This window comes from Mauremys mutica, chromosome 7 (genome assembly GCF_020497125.1).
Source record: "Mauremys mutica isolate MM-2020 ecotype Southern chromosome 7, ASM2049712v1, whole genome shotgun sequence".
In the NCBI taxonomy this organism is placed as follows: domain Eukaryota; kingdom Metazoa; phylum Chordata; order Testudines; family Geoemydidae; genus Mauremys; species Mauremys mutica.
In genome coordinates this window covers 3830281-3850421 of record NC_059078.1, presented here as the reverse complement: position 1 = coordinate 3850421, position 20141 = coordinate 3830281, and the positions used below count along the sequence as shown (strand labels likewise).

General features: G+C 44.7%; 1 protein-coding gene across 3 annotated transcripts in view; it reads right to left on the bottom strand.

Annotated features, from left to right (window-relative positions):
- The window catches only part of PTPRG (protein tyrosine phosphatase receptor type G), a 569213-nt gene extending 565660 nt beyond the window's left edge, over positions 1-3553 (bottom strand). For all 3 annotated transcript variants that reach the window (XM_045023221.1, XM_045023224.1, XM_045023223.1), the window contains exon 1: positions 3402-3553. In XM_045023221.1, the coding sequence (XP_044879156.1) occupies positions 3402-3486 (85 nt within the window). In that variant the 5' untranslated portion in view covers positions 3487-3553. The remainder of the gene's footprint in view (positions 1-3401) is intronic.
- Positions 3554-20141: the final 16588 nt, after the last annotated feature.

Below are 20141 nucleotides of genomic sequence, written 5' to 3'. Positions count from 1 at the left end.
GTTTGATTTATTAACCATTGCAATTACCAGTGACAAGTTCACAGTTAAATGTACTGCACTAGCACTGCAGGAAGAGCAAAAGCTTCCAATACATTTTCCTCGTTGTTACTGATGGAGTAGAGAACAAGACACTTATACAAAAGGTAAAAATCCATTACAATTCTGTTAGAGGACTGCTAAAGATTAAAAGGCTTATTTTCTATAGGACCTCAAACTTTATTTTACAATGTTAAGTTGTCTTTGTTCTATGTTGCTTCACTAATGAAAGCAATTGGGGAAGGAGAGGGGAAGAGACGAAGTAGTGATCTGTATCTCTTGTCCAAAGGCAGCTGGGAATAAAGTTTTTCCTACATAAAACAAACATCTGCTTCTTAATTTAGATTTAAAAAACTGAAGTAGATTTTGTTTCAGATGCTAAATAGTTAATTTTTGGCAGGGATTCCCCACCAACACCAATTTTGACAGTTTGCCATTTGGTGTTGTCAATACTGATGTCCTGTTTTAGTCCCCGGAGGAGCTCACTGCAGCCTTCCTGCCTCTGGCACTTCTCATGTACGAGGTCACAGTAGAGAAGGCTACAGTGTCCTTATTTGTCTTAATGTTCTAGCTTGCCCAACCCACAAGTGTGATCACTGTTTGGAAGAAAACCTACAATAATGAAATCAGCAAGGCCTAACATGGCAGCAGTGTCAGGAACTACAGCCACAAAAGCCTTAATAAGAAAATACTTTGTTTTCCGAGCAAAGCCTTGTATTGATCAGCATCTGTAAGTATTATATAGCTATTTCTCTGTCACTAATGTTCTTAAATCATTTAGCTATACGTGGTACATGCTCTGTGTTTGCATACCCATGTTCATCTCTCTACATCAACCTATAATGCAAATATTATCTAGTTTTAACTTCATGGATATAAATTGGTTATTCTTACAATATTGTAATATTAAACCTACATCGGAGTTTGTTTTCCTGAATTGTTCTCAGACCCTGCTTTCTAGATGTAATTACTGTATAATATACACATCAGAACCAGAGAGCAAGGCCCCATTCTCATTGAAGTGAAATAGAGAAGAAATCAATACAAAGAAGATCAATGTTTTTTTCCTCAAGAGCTGCAGAATTTCAAACAGATGGAGGTTTTAACTCTCACTCTGGCTTATCTTATTTTTGCTTGAAATCATTTTATCATCTGATAAGTTACTGGAGGTGATTGGGGTATACAGACTATTTGCTTGTGTCCTTGTGGGTATTTTAAAAGAGAATTGAAAGTTACTAGAAAGCTTCCAGAAAATGATTTTGCTCTTCTCATGTATCCTGTAAGTGGTCCACAATACAAATTGCATCAGGTGGTCAGTGTCACAGCTTTCCATCCTTAATAGCTATGAAGACATAGACTTGACTAATAACATGAACAGGAAAGCAAGCAGCAAGGGCCTTCAAAATACTCAATTGCCTCACTTTTCTGGAATAAGATACCAAACTACATTTTTAATATATATCCACACTTAACCAAGTCCAAAAAAGTACCACTATTTAAATAAAAACAATCACATCTGGCTGAAAGTTTTGTAGCTACTAAATAACGAGTAACACTAAGCAAAAGAAGTTTTTTTTAAAAAAAGAGTTCTGCAATACACACACACACCCCAGGTTGCATTTGACAGCATTTTGTGCTCAATTTCATTATTTCCACTAGTCAGCTACTTCCCTGCAACAAAGATTCTCATAAGACAGGAATGGGGAAATCAGGAAAAGCCTGATTTTTTTTTAAAGGAATGTACAGAGAAAGAGATATGTAACATTCAGGAGGGCATTGGAAACTGGAGTCACATATGTACAGTTGACAGTGCCCCTTTAAAACTGAAGGGTACACAAATTCTGGCAGAAATGGGTTTTGTAATTGTCTGGGTAGAGAAACTGGTTAACTTTAGATCTTGATCTCCCCAGCTGCGTTAGGGAAAATTGTGTGGCTACTGAAAGCCAGCAGACATGGGCAGACAAGGGGACGTTATCATCACATACATTCTAGTTCGAGAGAAACTCAGGAGAAGTTGTGAGTAACGCATCAGAAGGGCCACTTCCATCCCCGAGCGAGCGTGCGTGTTTGGGGGGCTTTCTGGAGAGGGGACGAACGCAGCCGGTGACAGACAGAAGCTCAGCAGCGCCTCTCTGGGTGCATCTGCCTGACTGCAGCTCGGGGAAACGGACTAGCAGACTCCTCCAAAGCCTCTCTGACATTTTAACTTTCCTTAGCCATTACACACACACACCCACCATACACAGCCAGCTTCCTCCTCTCCGCAGCCTGCTGGAGGATTTTGCTTTTGCCCTGAGCGCACTGTGCTTGAGAGGACGTGTTAAGGCAACCCTGGGGGTGGGATCCACCCCTGCGCCGGGCACAGGGCTATGGGGAGCACAGCCCAGCGCCCCCTGAGGCTTGAGGCTGTGGCCAGACCAGACCCCCACCCCACCGCATCCCCACCCGCCGGGGGAAGTTTCCGCATCAGGCTCCGCTGCCTCCCGCCTTGCCGGGGGAGGGAGCAGAGCAGCCGCCAGGGTTTGGGGGCTCAGCTCGCCCCGAAGCCCGGGCAGGCTCCGACCTTTGTCCCTCTGGCCCCAGCCCACATCCCCGGCCCCCAAGGTCAAGGGGGCGGCGGAACGCAGCCAGGCAGGGGCGGGGGCACCCGGGAGCGGCAGGACACAACTAACTTGGGGGGGTGGGGTGGAGGATCGGGGTGCGGGGAATCTCAGCCCGCCCAGCGGGAGCCTTCCCGGGGCACGTCCGGGCCCCTGGAGCTGGGGCGCCCGGGGCCATTAGCGCCCCGCAGCGCAGCGCCCCGAGCTCCCGAGCCGGCTGCTGCTGCTGCCCGGCCCCGCTCGGGGCTCCGCCGCGGGAAGCGCTGCGCCAAGCCGAGCCCGCCGGAGGCAGGGAGCGGGCGCCCCGGGGTGCCCATCCCTCGGCACGGGCGCGCCCGGAGCAAGGGGCTGCCGAGGGGCCGGGGTCTCTCGCCGCCCTTCCCGGGGCTGCGGGGCACGCGGCTGCCGAGCGGGCAAAGCCCGGGGATGGGAGGCGGCTGCGGGCAGGGAGCTGCGAGCCGGGGGCCAGGCTCGGGCAGCCACGGTCCCGCACCCGGGGGCGGGGGGGCCTCTCCCGCGGCCGGTCCCGCTGCGAGCAGGGGCACCCGGGGAGGGGGGGGAGTTGCTCCCCCAGACAAAGCCCACCCGGGAGCGTGGCAGGGGCAGGGCAGAGACCCCCCCCCGGCTGTGTCTCGCACGCCGTGGCTAGGGGTGCGCCGGTCAATCCCCCGCCCCAGCGCAGCCAGGCACCCTGGGGCACGAAGCGCGCAAAGCCGGCGCGCTGTATTTTCAAACCCCCCCTCCCCCGGGGCGCGCGGCACTCACCGGGGAAGCACACCACATACTGGAGCACGGAGCTGGTGACTTTCAGGAAAAAGATCCACCAACACGGTTGCAGTAGCCTCCGCATGTCCAAAGGCGCACATCGAAAGGGGGCGAGGAGGGGGCTGGAACTTGGGCAGAAGAAGTTGCGCTGCTTCCCCCAGCCACCTCCCCCCCCCACCAACACAAACAACCCCCCGCCCCCCCGCAGCAGCCCCGGCCGGGCCGAGCCGAGTCCCCCACCCCGCGTCGGGGGCGCTGGAGCCGGAGCAGAAGGTCCCGGAGGCAGCGAGCGCCGGGCCTGGAGCAGCCGCGCGGCGGCGGCGGCGGGGTCGGCTCCCGGCCGCTCAGAACTTCACTCCCCGGGCGGCGGGCGGAGGAGCAGCGCCGTGGCCGGGCTGGGGCTGGGGCTGGGCTGGCTCCTCAGGCGGGCAGCCCCCGGGGCCGGGCCATGGCAGCGGCGGGCGGCTCCTCTCAGTCCCTGCCCCGGGCTGGGCAGCGGCGCTCAGACGGCAGCCGGGCGCGCTCCATCCCTCCCCGCAGGACGCGCCATGTGAGCCCGCCGCCGGGCTGCCACTTTAAAGCGGAGAGAGGCAGCGCGGAGGCGGGGGCGCGCGGGGAAAAGGGGGGGCGGGCGCTTGCGCGCACCCGGGGCTTTTAAAGGGGCCGTGCCCACATCTCCCTCCGCCCCCCCCGTCCCCCGTCCCCGCCCCTCTCTCTCGCCTCCAGTTACTCCGCGGCAAACCCAGGAGGCGTTTGCATGCGAAGCTAGGTGTGCGCGGGAGAGCAGCTGTTCGGCCCGTGGGAGCGTGTGTGTGTGCACGCACATCTGTGTGTAAAATGTGTGTAAAATGCACACATGCGCTCACACACGGTACCGCTCGTTTCTCACGCCGCACTCGCCTGCAAACCCTGCTGGAAACAGACCCACACTCACACGCTCGCTCCAACGGGAATAAACCAGCGCCTTCCTTCCAGCCGTTTGCAAATCAAGCCTGCTGCTGCATATTTTTTTCAATTTCCTGACAGCAGGGGGGTTTAAAGCAATATCGATCTATTGGGCAGGAGCCTGGCTAACTACCGAGATACAATAGCAGACACCAGGACGGATGTGCTGCCGTTTTAATCTGGTACATGATGATAATGCGAAGAACGGCCAGAGACTTTTGCTGCTGCTAATATTTTGAGGATCCCAGGATCCTGATGTCCGGATCAGAGTTGAGGTTGCAAGGATCAGCGCCCAGAGGCTAGGCTGATTTCTGGCAGATACTTGGAAGCGATTTCCTTTTTAGCCCTTGCGTTTAAATAAAAAGCAATCCGAGGGAAATGGGAGCGCTGCTTATCTGTAATGAGTTTTGTCCCTTCCTTTAGACTGTAAGATTTTATCACGTTTTAGTTATAAGAACAGTATTTTGCCTTTATACTGCTTCTAACTAGTGCAGGGTCGTTTTTGATTAAATGTGTAATTGAGTCAAGATAATTTCCCATTTGTAATTTAAAATTTCTCACTCTTATCTAAATTGTATCTGTTTGAAGTTATTTATGTTATTACACCACCCTCAATATACACTATAGCATCCTACGTAGCTTTTTGAGTAATGCCCATCACACTTCTGGTTATGCCCAGAGACCCCCCACAAAATAATAGACTAGCATGGGGGGGAGGGGTTTAAAACAGGTACCTTTAAAAACTACTTTCAAGTTAGACTTGGTACCTAGCCTAGCAATAGACAGGGGATTCCAAGGGAACTGGCATGGGAAACAGACACTGCAGTGGTGCTAGAACAATTATTATAATAGGGGTGCTGTAAGCAGAAATCATGTATTTGGGGATCTTATAAGCTACGGGGTACAACAGCACCCCTAGTTCCAGCACCTGTGGTCTGAATTGAGAATGAATTATTTTTAGTATTAACGTGAGCTCATCTGGCTTTGTTGCCTTCTGTCAAAACTTGAACTTTATTCAGATAGAGTTTTTATCTGATTTAAAAAACATCTTATTACAGGATTATAATTTTGTTTTACAGTCAATACAAATCACATGATTTATCTGGGACTGGAATGGTCGCTGCTGGTTTTGTTGTTTGCTGGCATTGTCTTACCTTTATTTACATGCAGCGTCTTTCATCGATGAGCTCTTTTCAAACCATAGCTTCAGAAAGGGGGATGGAGGGGAAGAAGGAACCAATCTAAGGAAGTCAGCAGAATATCATTTACCCAAGCAATTGGAATAGCTATGTCAATCTCTTGGGACACAAACACAAACCCTGCTGTCACTGGTATTAGCAGGGAGATCACAATAACCACAAAGGTGGCTTGCAATCTGCAGCAGTTCAGTGAGTTTTTTTCTCTCTGCAGGCTGGAGACTCTATATCCCAGTTCACTACCAGGGCACATCCTAGCCTTGACCCTGTTGCCACAGAAGGGCCTGGAATGTGGCGAAAGCTGCAGGGGGAGGGACCCCCTCTCCCATTCCTCCTCACTGCACACCACTAAAGAACCCTGTATTCCAGGGCACAGGAATTCGAACCCAGAGTCACCACCAGCCATCATGCCCATGTGCAGCAGATAGGATGTAGAATGGGGTGTACTGCAGCCCTAGGCACCCCAAATTCAGGGGACACAAAGGTATCTTAGGTTCACCTTTGCTCCCACTCCCCCCACTGCAGGTTGTGCCTACTATGAAGTAGGAGCTGATCCTGCATTCCTTGCACACTCAAAACAGCTGTCGAGGTCATGCGTGTTTTGGGTTCACAAGGAATGCAGATTCAAGGCCCCCGGATAAAGACTAATGAACAACCCAAACAAAAGACCCAGAGGCCTGAAGAAATGGACAAATACCATAGTCTCTCAAAGTTGTGATTTAGTTTCAAACAGCTTGAAAGTAAAGAAGGTAAACTAAAAAAAAACCTGCGTCCATTTTCTCTTCCTATGCAAATAGGGAGTGTGTGTGTGTGGGGAGGAAACCACACCTGTTTTGACCTTAAGGATTATACAATGACACAGATGTTCAACTAGTCCACTCACATTGGTCTGTTCCAGAAAACCTGAGCAACAGTCTCTCTTCAGCACTCCCTGACCTAACCACAGCACTAGGTAAAGCATGTGCTCCTACTTTAACAAGGGTTATCTCTCTAAAATTATGGCAGGCTGTGTGCAAAACTGGGACTGTAAACGAAAGTTCAACAGGTGACACTATTTGAAAAAAGCAATTAAAAAGCAATTGCAGTCTCATAAGGGCAGAACAAAGTAACAGTGTTTTTTTTAATGCAATTTGCATTAATTATTCTCACTGATGCAAAATCATTAATGAAAGTTACTGGGACCACAGTGTTTTATTTAAAAATATCAGTCATTTTATATTAGCCTATGTCTTTCTAGACTAGTACATTAAAATTCTGAAACTAACTCCACATTAAGGAGTCCGGTGGCACCTTAAAGACTAACAAATTTATGTGGGCATAAGCTTTGGTGGGTAAAAAACCCACTTCTTCAGATGCATGGAGTGAAAATTACAGATACAGGCATAAATATACTGGCACACGATCCTTTCTCTTCATGTGCCAGTATAATTATGCTTGTATTTGTAATTTTCACTCCATGCATCTGAAGAAGTGTGTTTTTTTACCCCCAAAGCTTATGCCCAAATAAATCTGTTAGTCTTTAAGGTGCCACCAGACTCCTCGTTGTTTTTGTGGATACAGACCAGAGGTCAGCAACCTTTCAGAAGTGGTGTGCGAAGTCTTCATTTATTCACTCTAATTTAAGGTTTCATGTGCCAGTAATACAATTTAACGTTTTTAGAAGGTCTCTTTCTATAAGTCTATAATATATAACTAAACTATTGTTGTCTGTAAAGTAAATAAGGTTTTTAAAATGTTTAAGAAGCTTCATTAAAATTAAAATGCAGAGCCCCCCAGACCAATGTCCAGGACCCGGCCAGTGTGAGTGCCACTGAAAATCAGCTCACATGCCACGTTCGGCACGTGTGCCATAGGTTGCTTACCCCTGATACAGACTAACACGGCTACCCCTCTGATACTTAACTCCACATCTTGAACCTGGAATTTTGATTTATGCATCTCCATCTTTAGAACAAACACACACAACTGAGATACAAGTATGTAAGCATTTGGTATTAGTGCCTGAATTCAGACAGCAAATTACCTCATACGTCTTTGTAAGGCCTATTTTGTAAACAGCTGTGCCCCATTAAAAGAAATGTAGGAGGTCAGACTAGAGGATCCTAATGGTTCCTTCAGGGTCTTACAGCTATGAAATATTGAGAGAGAGAGAGAGAGAGAGAGGAGAAGAAGAGGAAATAGTAGAGGAGCAGAACTCTTGGTTCAACATGCCAAAGGTACAGCATGTATAACCCAGTTTCTGTACAGCTGCAGATCAATCATTACATCATCATCTATCAAATAAAGACCTGCAGTGAGGGAAGTAGCCTTCTTTTTACATTAGCAATTTGGGTGGGTAGGAGAATGGTAAAGATGTATGACAGGGGTCTGGAGAATGGGATGCGACACAGTTAAATGAGAATCCATTTCCTGCAGCATCTCTTTGCCTATGGCACATTGTCTAACAATAGCGAGGTGGGAATCATTCTGGAGATTTCCCTTGATTGTCCAAATAGAGAAAACTGCCTTGACAGCATGAAGCCCAGGAACACTGATGCCACGTGGCTGGGAGGAGTGTGCATTAGAGAGGACAGTGGATTCTTTCCCATTGTTTAAAGTAACTACTGCCATTGTGCATGATTAAAGTAACTGCTACTGTAAGGGGAAATTCTAATATAGTGCAAGGAAGACCAGACTGATGTGGATTCTGCAAATCTTGCTATATTTACCATTACACGTGGTGGGCACTGTCAAGGTGAAAGGAGTAGGATCAGCATCTCTGTCTGGTTTGCATGGAAGAGTGAATAATGTATGATAACTTTTATCTTCTTCTGTTTGAACAGGTAATATTTTTACCCTGCCTTCCTCAACATATGGGCATCACTCCTGGGAAAGGAATGACAGTCTGTTAATTTATTTGATCAGACAAGGGAAATAATAGAAAACTGAAACCAAGACTCACATTTGTCATATGTTTGAATTAGTGGAAAGCTGAAGAAAGCAGAAAAATATTGCACGTAGTTCAAATATGAGAAGGATTATTGAATTAGAAGAATATTAATAACATTCATCATTTCCAAACCAGGCTTGTTAATATGTATAATGACTGTATAAAGAGCTGAGGGAGGGAGGAAGGATAAAAACTGGGGGGAGGGGAGGAAAATCCCCACATAGCAACTTACATTTTGTAACATTTTAAAACAAAAGGCTACATCCTCTGCTGGTGTAAAGCAGCATTGCTCCATTAGAATCATTGGCTTCAATGGAGTGACACCAATGTACACTGAGTGATTTGGTCCAAAGAGAGAGGAGAGAGAGAGAGAGAGAGAGAGAGAGAGAGCGCAAGCATCATCACGAAGTACCTCAGAGGCTACAATTCAGATTACAAGAAGTCATGTGTGTTATAAGATTCCAGATTAATTCCGCAGCCTTTATTTCTGTCTAGCATTGCAAAGGAAGAAATGGAGGAGTGCTGAATTTGGAGTTTCATGGATTATTTTATCAGAAGAGCTACTTTCCCATAGCCTCAGGACAGATTCATTCCTCTTTAAGTGTGTTGTGAGGCATTAAAAGTCTTACATGGCATCTGAGAACCTGCTGAGAAACAGACGTGGAGGGCAAGCAAAGTAGCTGGAAGAAAAAAGGGCCTTTATTTCAATGTAATCATAGCAACATGCTGTGTTGTTTGATTTATGAAGACATAAAAAACAGATTAATCCAGAAAGATGCGTGAAGCAAAATGGAATGAAGACTGTTGATAGGTGATGTGAACTCTAAGAAAGACATAAAGTACTGGAGGTCATAGATTTCTACAAATATTGTTTATTAGCCAGCACATCTGCCACCTACCAGTGATAGATGGATAATGACTTCAGAACATTTACTTGTATGATACCCAAACATATCTTGATTGGCCAATCTCCCCTAATGTTTGCAATGGTTTGGGAGACCAATAAGCTTTCTTCCTCATGGTCTATAAAGAGACCCCCCCTCCACAGGCTGCCCTTAGGATAACATCTTCAGAGCAGACAGCTGTTCGTATGCTGAGATATCCACATGGAAGCCTCATACTGGTCTTGAAGTCACAAAGAGCTTTTAAAAAAAAAAAGAGTCCCCAAAATGGCTTTGTTCTATAAAAGTTTGTCGGCAACTGGCACAGTGGCAGGGTAGATTGATCTCTTGTGAGTTTAGTTCATTCAACAGGACCTCTAATTTAGTGTACTGTGGTAACCCATAGACAAGAAACTCAGTAAGATTTTTTGGGAGGAGGAGGAGATCAAGAGATGCACAAATTCCCTCGTTATAAAAAAAATAGTTATTCCCAATGCAATGGTGAGCAGAGCAAGCATGTTAGGCTTCTCTACACTGCCACTTACTTTGGTATAACTTACGTTGCACAGGGGTGTGAATAATCCATATCCCTGAGCGACCTAAGTTACATTGAACTAAGCACTGGTGTAGACAGCTTCTTCCACCGACATAGCTACCACTGCTCACGGAGGTCGAGTAATTAAGTCAACAGGAGATTGCTCTCTCCCGTTGGCTTACAGCATCTTCACCAGACGCGCTACAGAGGTGCAGGTGCAGCTGCATCAGTGCAGATGTGCTGCTGTACAGCTTCTAGTTCAGACTAGCCCTTAGTGAAAAGAGATGAGCCCAAGGAATGGAGGGCCTGATTCACTGTTGCTCTGCACCTTGTGGATAGTCATTTGAACCAAGGCAAGATGAATGGATGCAAAGTGGGTGCCAAAGGCTATCAAATCAGAATGGCAACAGATCATGAGAAATATTTAATTCAGCAAAATATTGTCAAATTCTGAGGGCTTACATGTTAGAGGAGGCATGAGGAATTGACCTACTAAAAAACCAGGACGTTTTGCTGATCTCCTAATGCAAACGTGCTCATTCTGAAGTGGGTGGTTGGTTGTGAATTTCAGAAATGACCTAAGGGAGTTTATATGGCTAAGATAACCATAATATATAATAATTACATTTATTAGGTACCTATCCATCAAGTGATGCCCTATGCACCCTATACAATAAAAATATAAAAAATACATCGAAGTACAAAAACATAAAAACAAATCAATGTGCTACACTGAATGCCCTCTGAAATAAAATGGGTTTAAAACTCATAAGAAGGGCTCTCCTGGAAGTAATTTTAAGGTTGAAAGGAAGGGCATTCCACAGAACAGAGTCTCTTGAGGCAAAGATTTGAACAGTTCTCATGTCTGAGCAAACCCCATACTCCAGCGCTCTTTTGCCTCCAGAGACTGGGACGGCACATAAGAAACCAGAAAAACGGGGAGATGTCCTGCCTTATAAGGACTGAAAACATTACAACCAAAGCATTCAAGTCAGTCTTTGCCCACACAGGCAGCCAGTGAAAGGAACATAACAGATGGTTGGGCGCGGGCAGCAGAGACGTTGCCCTGCCCAGCCGACATCCCATTGCTGCACACTGCTCTTGCTGTGAGCACAGTGCACTGCAGCAATCAGATCATGATGTCACAAAGACATGCACCATGCACATGAAAGATAGGGACACTGATTTTCAACGTAGCAAAACGCTGCCTAGACCACGACTGAGGCCTGAACTACCATAAATCCATGATAAGCAATGCCCAGGCTCCATTCCACACACATCCCCTTCAGTGATTCCACAAGGAAGATTGGTCAGACTATGAAAAGCCTTTTCCTAGATGCACATTAAGAAGTTTTGTGTGTTACAAATGGCAGGGTCATTTTAAGGGGTGGAATATCACTGGCACTTAAAATGTTCTTCATTTCAGCTTGTGTACGGAGAGAAGGGTTTGGCTGGCCAAAACCACACACTTTTGGGGACACTTTGCCCCCAACGAAGGTGTAAGATGTGGTTCTTGCTTGCCTTCCCCCTTGTGGGCAAATTTACACCTGTGCAGACAGGGTGCAAAATACTACTTTTCTAGGTCAGTAGTAATCCTGCACCATCTTGCAATGTGCAAATGATTGCACAGCAAAGGTGAATCAGGCACATGTTGGACAGCTGCTCCAAGTCCTTCATTGCAGCATGGATGCATTGGGAGAAACAACATTTCTGTATTGCCGCCATGATAAGCGCTCATCTGGCATTTGGCCGGTGGATCTGGCTGGGGGATTTAGCTCTCAGTGCTGCCGTCAAGAAATGCAGGTGGCCAGAGTTCAGCCCAGTTGTGACTTAGACTTCTCTGCCTTCACTGTGAATTTCCCTGCACCTGGGATTACACTGAAAACTACCAGTTACTTAGATGTAGTTTCATGTGAATTTCTCTAGGTTTGTGTGTTAAGAAATTGCTGTTGAAATAGATCCTTGTGACATACAGTACATTAGCTAACAAGGCCCCATTAAAAAGGAAAGGGATTCCACCACTAGTACCCCATGAAGTGAATGAGAGTTGATAGCTAACAAACCCTCCAAGGAAAGGAATAAAATTGGATACTCCCAGTATGCACACTGACCTCTCTGCAGTTCCACAGTTGGTACATCCTATAGACATCAATAGACTAGCTAGGTAACAAATGCACATTTAGGCTATTATGATTTGACTGTTCAGCACTAAGAGTCCTCTGGATTCCTTAATTTTATGCTTTTATTTCCCCCCGTTGTACTGTCAAAGATCAGTGTCATGCGGATGATCCTCCCTGAAAAGGACGGGATATGGTTTTGGCTGGAGTCCAGCTATGTCATTCCACACCTGGTATAAAGGTTTCTTGAGAGTGACAAGATGCTGCCCCAGAAGGTAAGCAAGCAGTACTCCCAATTCCTGCCAACATACCTCCCTAATGCAACCAAATTGATTTTCATTCAGCTTTTCATTTGCATTTGTAATGAAGGGCCAAATACAGACCTACTATACCTGGCCCCAGCTCCACTAACCTAAATGACTCAACATTAATTTCAGTGGAGTTACATCACTTACCCTGGGTCTGAATTCAGGCCACCTGCATAAGGATGTGACCAAATCTCACAAAAGTGTAGTGATCATCCAGCTTTAAAACATTAACGCCTCTTTTATTTTGGCTGAGAGGTGTAAATCTGAAGTAACTTCACTCAAATTAAATTCCTACTAGTGTCACTAACTGCAGAATTTTGCCATTTGACTTTAGAACACAAAAAGTCTTTCGTGCCCCCACCCCAAATCTTAACAAAAATTTACAGTAGAGGATAGATAGCTAAAGAAATGTTTAATAGATGCTGCGTTAATAGTAAGGATGAAATAGTTGAATTAGGGCTGATAACTAGGCTTCCAAGGGGAAATTCTCAATACAAATACCTGAAAGGGAGATATAACATAAATGGGGACAGAACCTCCCACTGTCCTGTTATTCCAAGTGACTTTTGCAGATCCAGGTTTTAAAACAGCAAGTGAAATCCATGCACATAGAATTACTGTCTCATCTGTTAAAGGTGTCAGCTTTCAAAGTAGGAAATTTAAAAAAATGGGAAGTTGAAAGTTATGTTGTAAGATTAATTCATTCAAATGACAATCTGAGACCCCATGATTCTTCTAAAAGACATGTACAGGAAAAAGGTGACACTTCTTTTATTTATTTTTTTTACTGAATAAAATAAAATGTAAAGCCATTGTTCTCATGTGGGCCAAGCCAATTTTAAAATGTGGGCTCCATCTGAACCTGAGTGTGTTCCTAGGCCCACTCTTAGGTAGGGTAGCTGCTTACTTGCCAGTCTGCCCACGACAGGCATTCTAGGTCGTTGAGATCACCAGTACCTTGAACCTACCACAGCGTATTTACCACAAGGGGGAGTCTCTCTGCTTAAATGAAGGAGTTTTTCTATTCCATAAATACTTCTCTTTGTAACTCGATTGCTCTGTAACATGCAGCTATTGCAGTTTGTCTGTGAGATAACGCAGCTTTTGGGACAACAGATATGGGAAATATCCAGCATTCTAAACCCAACTGTGTTTTTTTTTGTGAATGGATCCAGTTTAAAATAAGGGAACGAGCTGAAATTTTGTGGGTAGGCATTGAGGGGGGAGATCTGTGTATCAGACAAGGCTTTTTCTCTTAAGCTCTAGTGAACTTGCTGGCTTCCTGGACAGCTCCTCGAGGAAGGGTAAGACAAACAAGGGAAACAGCCCCGAGTTAAGAAAACGTCTGCGATTTAGAATATATTGTAATTTAGAAACCCTCACGGTGTGGCAGCTTCCTAGGGTGACCAGACAGCAAGTGTGAAAAATCGGGACAGGGGATGGGGGGGGGGAGGTAATAGGAGCCTATATAAGAAAAAGACCCAAAAATCAGGACTCTCCCTATAAAATCAGGGTACCTGGTCACTCTATAGCTTCCTGGCATGTCACTAGCCCGCATTATTACAGCAAAACAAAGGGAGAAGAACAACCTTGTCTGAGCAGGCTTTTGTCATTGCCCATTGCTCAGTGCCAGCGATACCATCTATTCTTAATTATCCTTCAGCCTGATTAACATATTAATGAATTGTCCAGTTCCTGTAAGTGTGGGCAGGCTCTGATGGTGGTGGGAGGTTGTAACTAGCCTTGGTACATTTCTCTCTGGGGTTAACAAGGGTGCTCTCTTTAGCAGGTAGGCTAGTCTTGGACTACAATACATGGGTAGTGGGAAAATTACACCACAAACCTCAGCGATTCCAAAATTCTCTGATCTCATGCATTCACATTAGCACTAACGCATGTAGTAGTTTAAATTGCCGATTTGGAACTATTATGTATAGCAGGGAGGAGCTCCTCTTGCTCTGCTTCTTTCAAGCTTGTGAATGTCTTTGATTTGGTTTACACCAGGTCAGAAGATACTCACATCTATGTGCTCATACATTTGATACACCATTTTTTCTGTCTTTGCTACGTCACAGGGAAGACTCATTTCCCCAGTCCATTGTTACAAGGCATTAGTGTAGACCAAAGCTATTACTCTGGGATATTATCCAGCAAAACAACATGTACTGACAAACAATGTCTAGTGAATATTGGCTGCCACTCCAAGAAAACTAGGGTTATTATTGAACAATACCAAAGAGCTCTCTCTAGCTTCTTCCACTTCTCCATTGAATGAGCTGTTAATAGACAAGTTGTTATAAAGAAAAAGAACTAAAGAGTTACAGGTGTAACATCTGAGGGTCCTGAGGATTACAGTACCCTAGCCATCTGAATCATAGCCAAAGTAATCTCTCACAGAGTTTCAGAGAAGGAAGTGTGACAGTGGGTCATCTGGAAGGAAAGGAAGAATAACAGTGACCAGGTTTGTAACATGTGAAATGAGAACTGTATTGTTAGCATCAAAAATTTAAGCAAACCACAAAGTGGCATATACTGCTTTTGGAAGCCATAGATAAAGGTCCATATGTCAATCCTAGAGTTGGCTGAAAAATGGGAGAGACTATTTTGAAAAACATTACGTTGTTTCCAGTTCACAGGATTTGAAATAGAATAATTTTTCATTGTTTGAACTCCTCTGATTTTATTTCTTTTTTTATTATTATTTGTAATTTTTATTTTTCCTCATTTATCCCAGTTTCTCCTTCCTCCCCTCCCCTTCTCCTTTTCCTGACTGAATGTAATAACATGTATGATGGCTGGGGTGGTGGTGGTTGTCTTTTGATTTGCCCTTTTCTTATGCTAACTTTAGTACAGTGACAGAGTGTCATTCTGCCATTTGCCAATCTGTAACTTTTCCAGAATTGAGGGAAGTTTTGTAAGTTACAGAGTAGCAACAAGAAAAACGGGGGGAAAAACAGAGAGGAAAATGTGAAAAAGCAAATCAACTCTACACATCATTTATTCTATTGCATTTAATGGCAGAAAAGAATAAAAGAAAGATAAAAAGAGATGGAAAAAGGGGAAAAACAGATAATTCAAGATTTCTGGTTTGATAAAAGACAAGATTTTTTTTATAATCAAAACCAGAACATTTTTTGTGAAAGTCTTCATTTTAGATAAAAGGTCATTTAAAAAAGTTTCAAACAAAAAATGTCAATCAGTTCTAATCAATATGTTTTCACTTTTATATTATTGTTACAATTTGGTACAGTCTTCAGTTAAAACCAAAGCTTAATATCTTCTCACCATTGCTGCAATGACATCTGTTTGAGTTACTGTAGTAAGAGCCAAGACTGATGATAGCTAGTTTAATGCAGCACTTACCAACAATTTGTAGAGATCAGGAGATTGTCGAGAAGATATCCAGTGAAGTATAGGGGTAGCCTATTGCAGTAATTCCCACTAATGGGGATCTGTCTTTGATAGCTCATTTACAGTTCAGTTAAACTAGATGAAAATCAGCCCCACAGGAAACTCAGTTTTGTCTTTTTTTGTTTTAAACAGATTTCTTGGTACATTATCATATAAATCATTGCTCACAAACTGGACTAACGTAGATCAGTGATCCAGATAACAGCTTTTCTAGCCACTCTTAAGCTTTGTCCATTAACCATTGTCTCAGAATCAGAATATCTGTACCACAGAGAAAATTTCGAGTCACATACACTTAAACCATGTATCTATGGCTTAAAGCTGAAGGAAAGCATCTCCCTTCACTCATTGGACCAGGGATAGTAGTAGCATATCGCAAATTGGGGGTGAAATCCTGGCCCACTGAAGCCAATGAAAAAACTCCCTTTGCCTTCAAGTGGGCCAGGATTTTACCCTGGATCTTTATCAGCTCCCTCTCTATCCCTGCTCTGTAGTTACAGTCACAGTGGATCAGTGCTTGGTCCCTGCATTCATCCAGCATCAGACCATGAGCACAGCTTTCTCAGCTGTGGAACGCTCTTGAGGTCATAGAATATTAGGGTTGGAAGGGACCTCAGGAGGTCATCTAGTCCAACCCCCTGCTCAAAGCAGGACCAATCCCCAACTAAATCTGCCAGAGCCCTCTTTTAGGGCAGCGCATAAGGGCCATTTATTTCACCAGCCTTATTAGTGACCATTTTGGGGAGCCCCTCTTTTGTTTTAATCTTTTATGTAAATGTGCCGGTGCCTTTTCTTCCCTATTTTGGTGGGGCAAAACCTGAGGTCCCCTCTCAGCCTTCACAGAAACAAATTCCCCCTTGAAGACTTCAGTTGAGTCATGACTTCAAGGGTAGTTTGGTTCAGTACAGACTGAATATAAACTAGACAGGACTGGGCCCCACATAACCTGGAAATTGTCTGGTGGGTTGGTTTGCTTGAGAGCTATTGTGTTTGCCCTGGTACCAGACCCTTCAGTTCTGGTTGGTAGCCTATTTGGCTCGGTTGAGCTTTATTTCTGATTCTAATGCTCTGTATTGATTTTATCAGACTGCACTTAGAAGATGTCCAGCAGGCACCTTATTACTGTAAATAAAATGAGATAAATAACTTGGCTTTATTTCCGCTTTTAAAGGGTCTGGCAGCAGCCACCTCCACACTTAACTAAGGATCAGATGCTATTACTGCCAGTCTCCCACAGGGCAGCTGTCCAGATCTAACTGGCTTGTGCATCTGTGACCAAATGTGATCTGTCAGAACGTGGTGCTCCCATCCTGCCTGTGCACACAGCACATAGCCCCAACTTACATCCTCCCGGGGCTTTCGCTTTAGTGGTAACTCAAATAGCAATAACAGGATATAATCCCAGCCCTGATTTTTCCCCCCCAATTTGACTGCTCCTCTGCTGGCACTCCCGTCCCCTGTCGTGGCTTCGTGCTCCCCTTGATTCTGAAAGATATTCAACCTGCTTGGAATTTACAAGTGACATCTGCTACTGTGACTCAGAAATCACTACCCAGCCTTTTTATGCAGGATGGGTCAGTATAGATATCCCGCATCCCTATGCAGGGTGCTAAGGTTGTCGACTCTGTTATAGGGTAGTTGCAGTCGCCTGTGTCCGTGGAGCTCATTACAGGATTGAGGCAGGTGACAGGACCGTCACTAGGTTGTGTTATAGGGCATATAACTTGATCCCACCCCCCTTATATCAACCTATTCCATCTCTTAATTTAAAAAAAAGCATCTTAAAGCCTTTTATTCCCAAGGTGAGGGCTTTTCAGGCTGCTTGCTATTGGCCATGTAGGCTAGGGTTGAAGGTCAAATGAGGGCTAGGTTTCAAATCAACTGCACCAAAATCTCATAGCCCAAAGAAGTGGAAAATTCACAATATCAATTGATCTCAGGACATATCCACTCTCTTGGGCTGTGATTTCCTGCCATGATTTGCAAGATTCTAGCCACCTCGGAACTAGAAAATAGACCTCATTCCAGTTATTGATCTAACACAGACCCAAAGTTACAAGTGTGGGCTCAGATCCAGATATTCACGCTACTCTCCATCATTATCCCAGCACCCCAAAATTTGAAGGAGTTCAGATTTGGAGGTACTGTGCTGGGCCCATCTTTGCTTTAAGATATGCAGGTAATAAAAATTACATTAAAAAAATTGTTATTGCACAAATAAACCAATACATTTTAATTAGGTAATCTAAACTCTGTTAAACAGAGTTGTGAATATTACTGTAAATATGTTATGAAAACAAGTAATTAAAAATAGTCAAAATAATGAGTAAAAATAATATGCCAAAAATCACATAAAGAGTAATCAAGCAGAGTGAAACGGAATTAGATTAGTTTAAGTCACAAGCTCATATACAGCACATTGTAGTTTTTGTGTTTGGAAGAGTAATGCATGCTGTGAGAGGGTGTTTTGAACTTCATTAAAGAATAATCTATGTACATAACAGTAGTACTGTGCAAATAAATGTAGTGAAGCAAAAATAAAAAGGTTTTGAGAAATGAATGACTATCAGTAGTTTGTTAATTAATTAGAACAAAGTGAGAAGTCTAAATAGGCAACTCAAATAAACGAATAAGGAAAGGCAAAATTTGCCTTAACATCTACTATTCTCTCTCATTCTGCTCTTTGTTAATTCTTCTGCTCACAGCTTTTGATATCTTGTAGCACTGTTGCTTACTCTCATGATTTTATCTCAGCTCTTGTCATGTCTGGTGTTTTCCTTAAGACCCAGCTCGGGGAGTCCTGAAATTACAGGAGAATCTTGGCTTTCATTTAAAAAAAATACAAAACAAAAGTAGTTCCCAGCCCGCATAGTTGTGGAGGGAAGCTTGAAAAATGTGAGCCCTGTCGGGTCAAATGCCAGAAGGCAAGTAAAGGAAAATCAGAATGTAATATTGGCTTCCAAAGTGTCTGACACATGATTTTTTGGGGACTAGCAATATTGTTGTGGTGTGTGTGTACATAACACCAACAGACCCCGATCATTGGCAGGCGGGATTGAACCTGAGATCTCTGCAGCTAAATGCACTAGACTCTACTGCATGAGCTAAAAACCAGCTGCCTCTAAGGTAAGGCTGTAGCAGACTCATTAATCTCTAAGGGGTCTCGGTGACACTAGAGGGGGACAGAGCACCACACCCAAGAGGCATGTGGGTTACATGTAGATTCCAGTAATAGAATCTCCCCACTAGCGGGAAGAAAAGTCCCCCCATCACAGCTATACAGCATGCCCTGGAGCAGTGACTCTCTGGCTCTTCACCATCCGGCCACACAGGCAATTAAAGCAAATGAGCTCAGGCCCCCACCTTCCCATGGGTTAGAGGCAATATCCTTCTATATCAGCTACTAACAACATACTAGGACCCCAAGGTCTCAAACACTGTAACAGCCTTTACTGGGACACCCTCCAGTGAGAGGGAGGAGCTGGTGTCTGAGCACAAGGCTTAAGCCACTATGGGAAGACTGACCTAAAAGGAAGCTGGAGAATGACCTGTGAGTCCCTCCAGGGACATAGGAGCTACACGGAAGAATGGCTGGAGGGACAGGGAATTTGGAGGAATCCCTACTTTCCCCCCAACATGCATCAATTCCCTCTTATGTCCCTGTCTCCCTCCCCTCCCTGCTAGCAAGGCCATGATGCCATTACTTTCTCCACCTCCCCCACCAACTCCTGGTGGGCCGGGAACCCCTGGGTGCTGATGGGGAATAGACGTGGTTTCCCTGTCCTCAGTTTTGGCCTCACAGCAGAAATTTGCATGTTCTTGTAAGTAAAAAAAAATGTCTATATGAGTTGTGTCTCCCCAGCATGCATCTTTCTTCTTAGGTTCTTCTATGGTGACCATCACCATGATATCTGGCAATGACCTATTGCTTAGGATTCATATGTCTAAAGTGAGAGTTTGTCCCGTTTAGCGCCTGGGATCACTGCTGCGGTCTTCAGCATGTGTTTTTGAACTAATAGCCTCCAGTAACCTTCCTAAGGAATTCTCTCTCCAGCTAGAGCAGCAGCATCCCATTCCTCCAAAGACAGGAGGTGCTCTATTACGTTATGAAGCCAGACATTTTCACTTTAAAAACTCAAGATGCTGCTGTTTATTTTTAGATGCTGGCCTTCTTGCTCCTGTAGGTACAATCCCACAGGTCTCCGGAGATGGAGCCTAAAAAAAAATCCTATGTTTCTGTTCAGTTAAAATCAGCATATTGCAGACACATTGCTGAGCAGGCTAAGCAAGCATGCGTGCTGAGCAGGGCTCAGTCTCTGGTGCGCATAGACTCTTGGGAGAGGCAGGGTGCAGCTTGCCCCCAAAGACTTTTAACCCTCACAGCACAAATATGCATAAGCACTCAGCTGAGAGAGGCT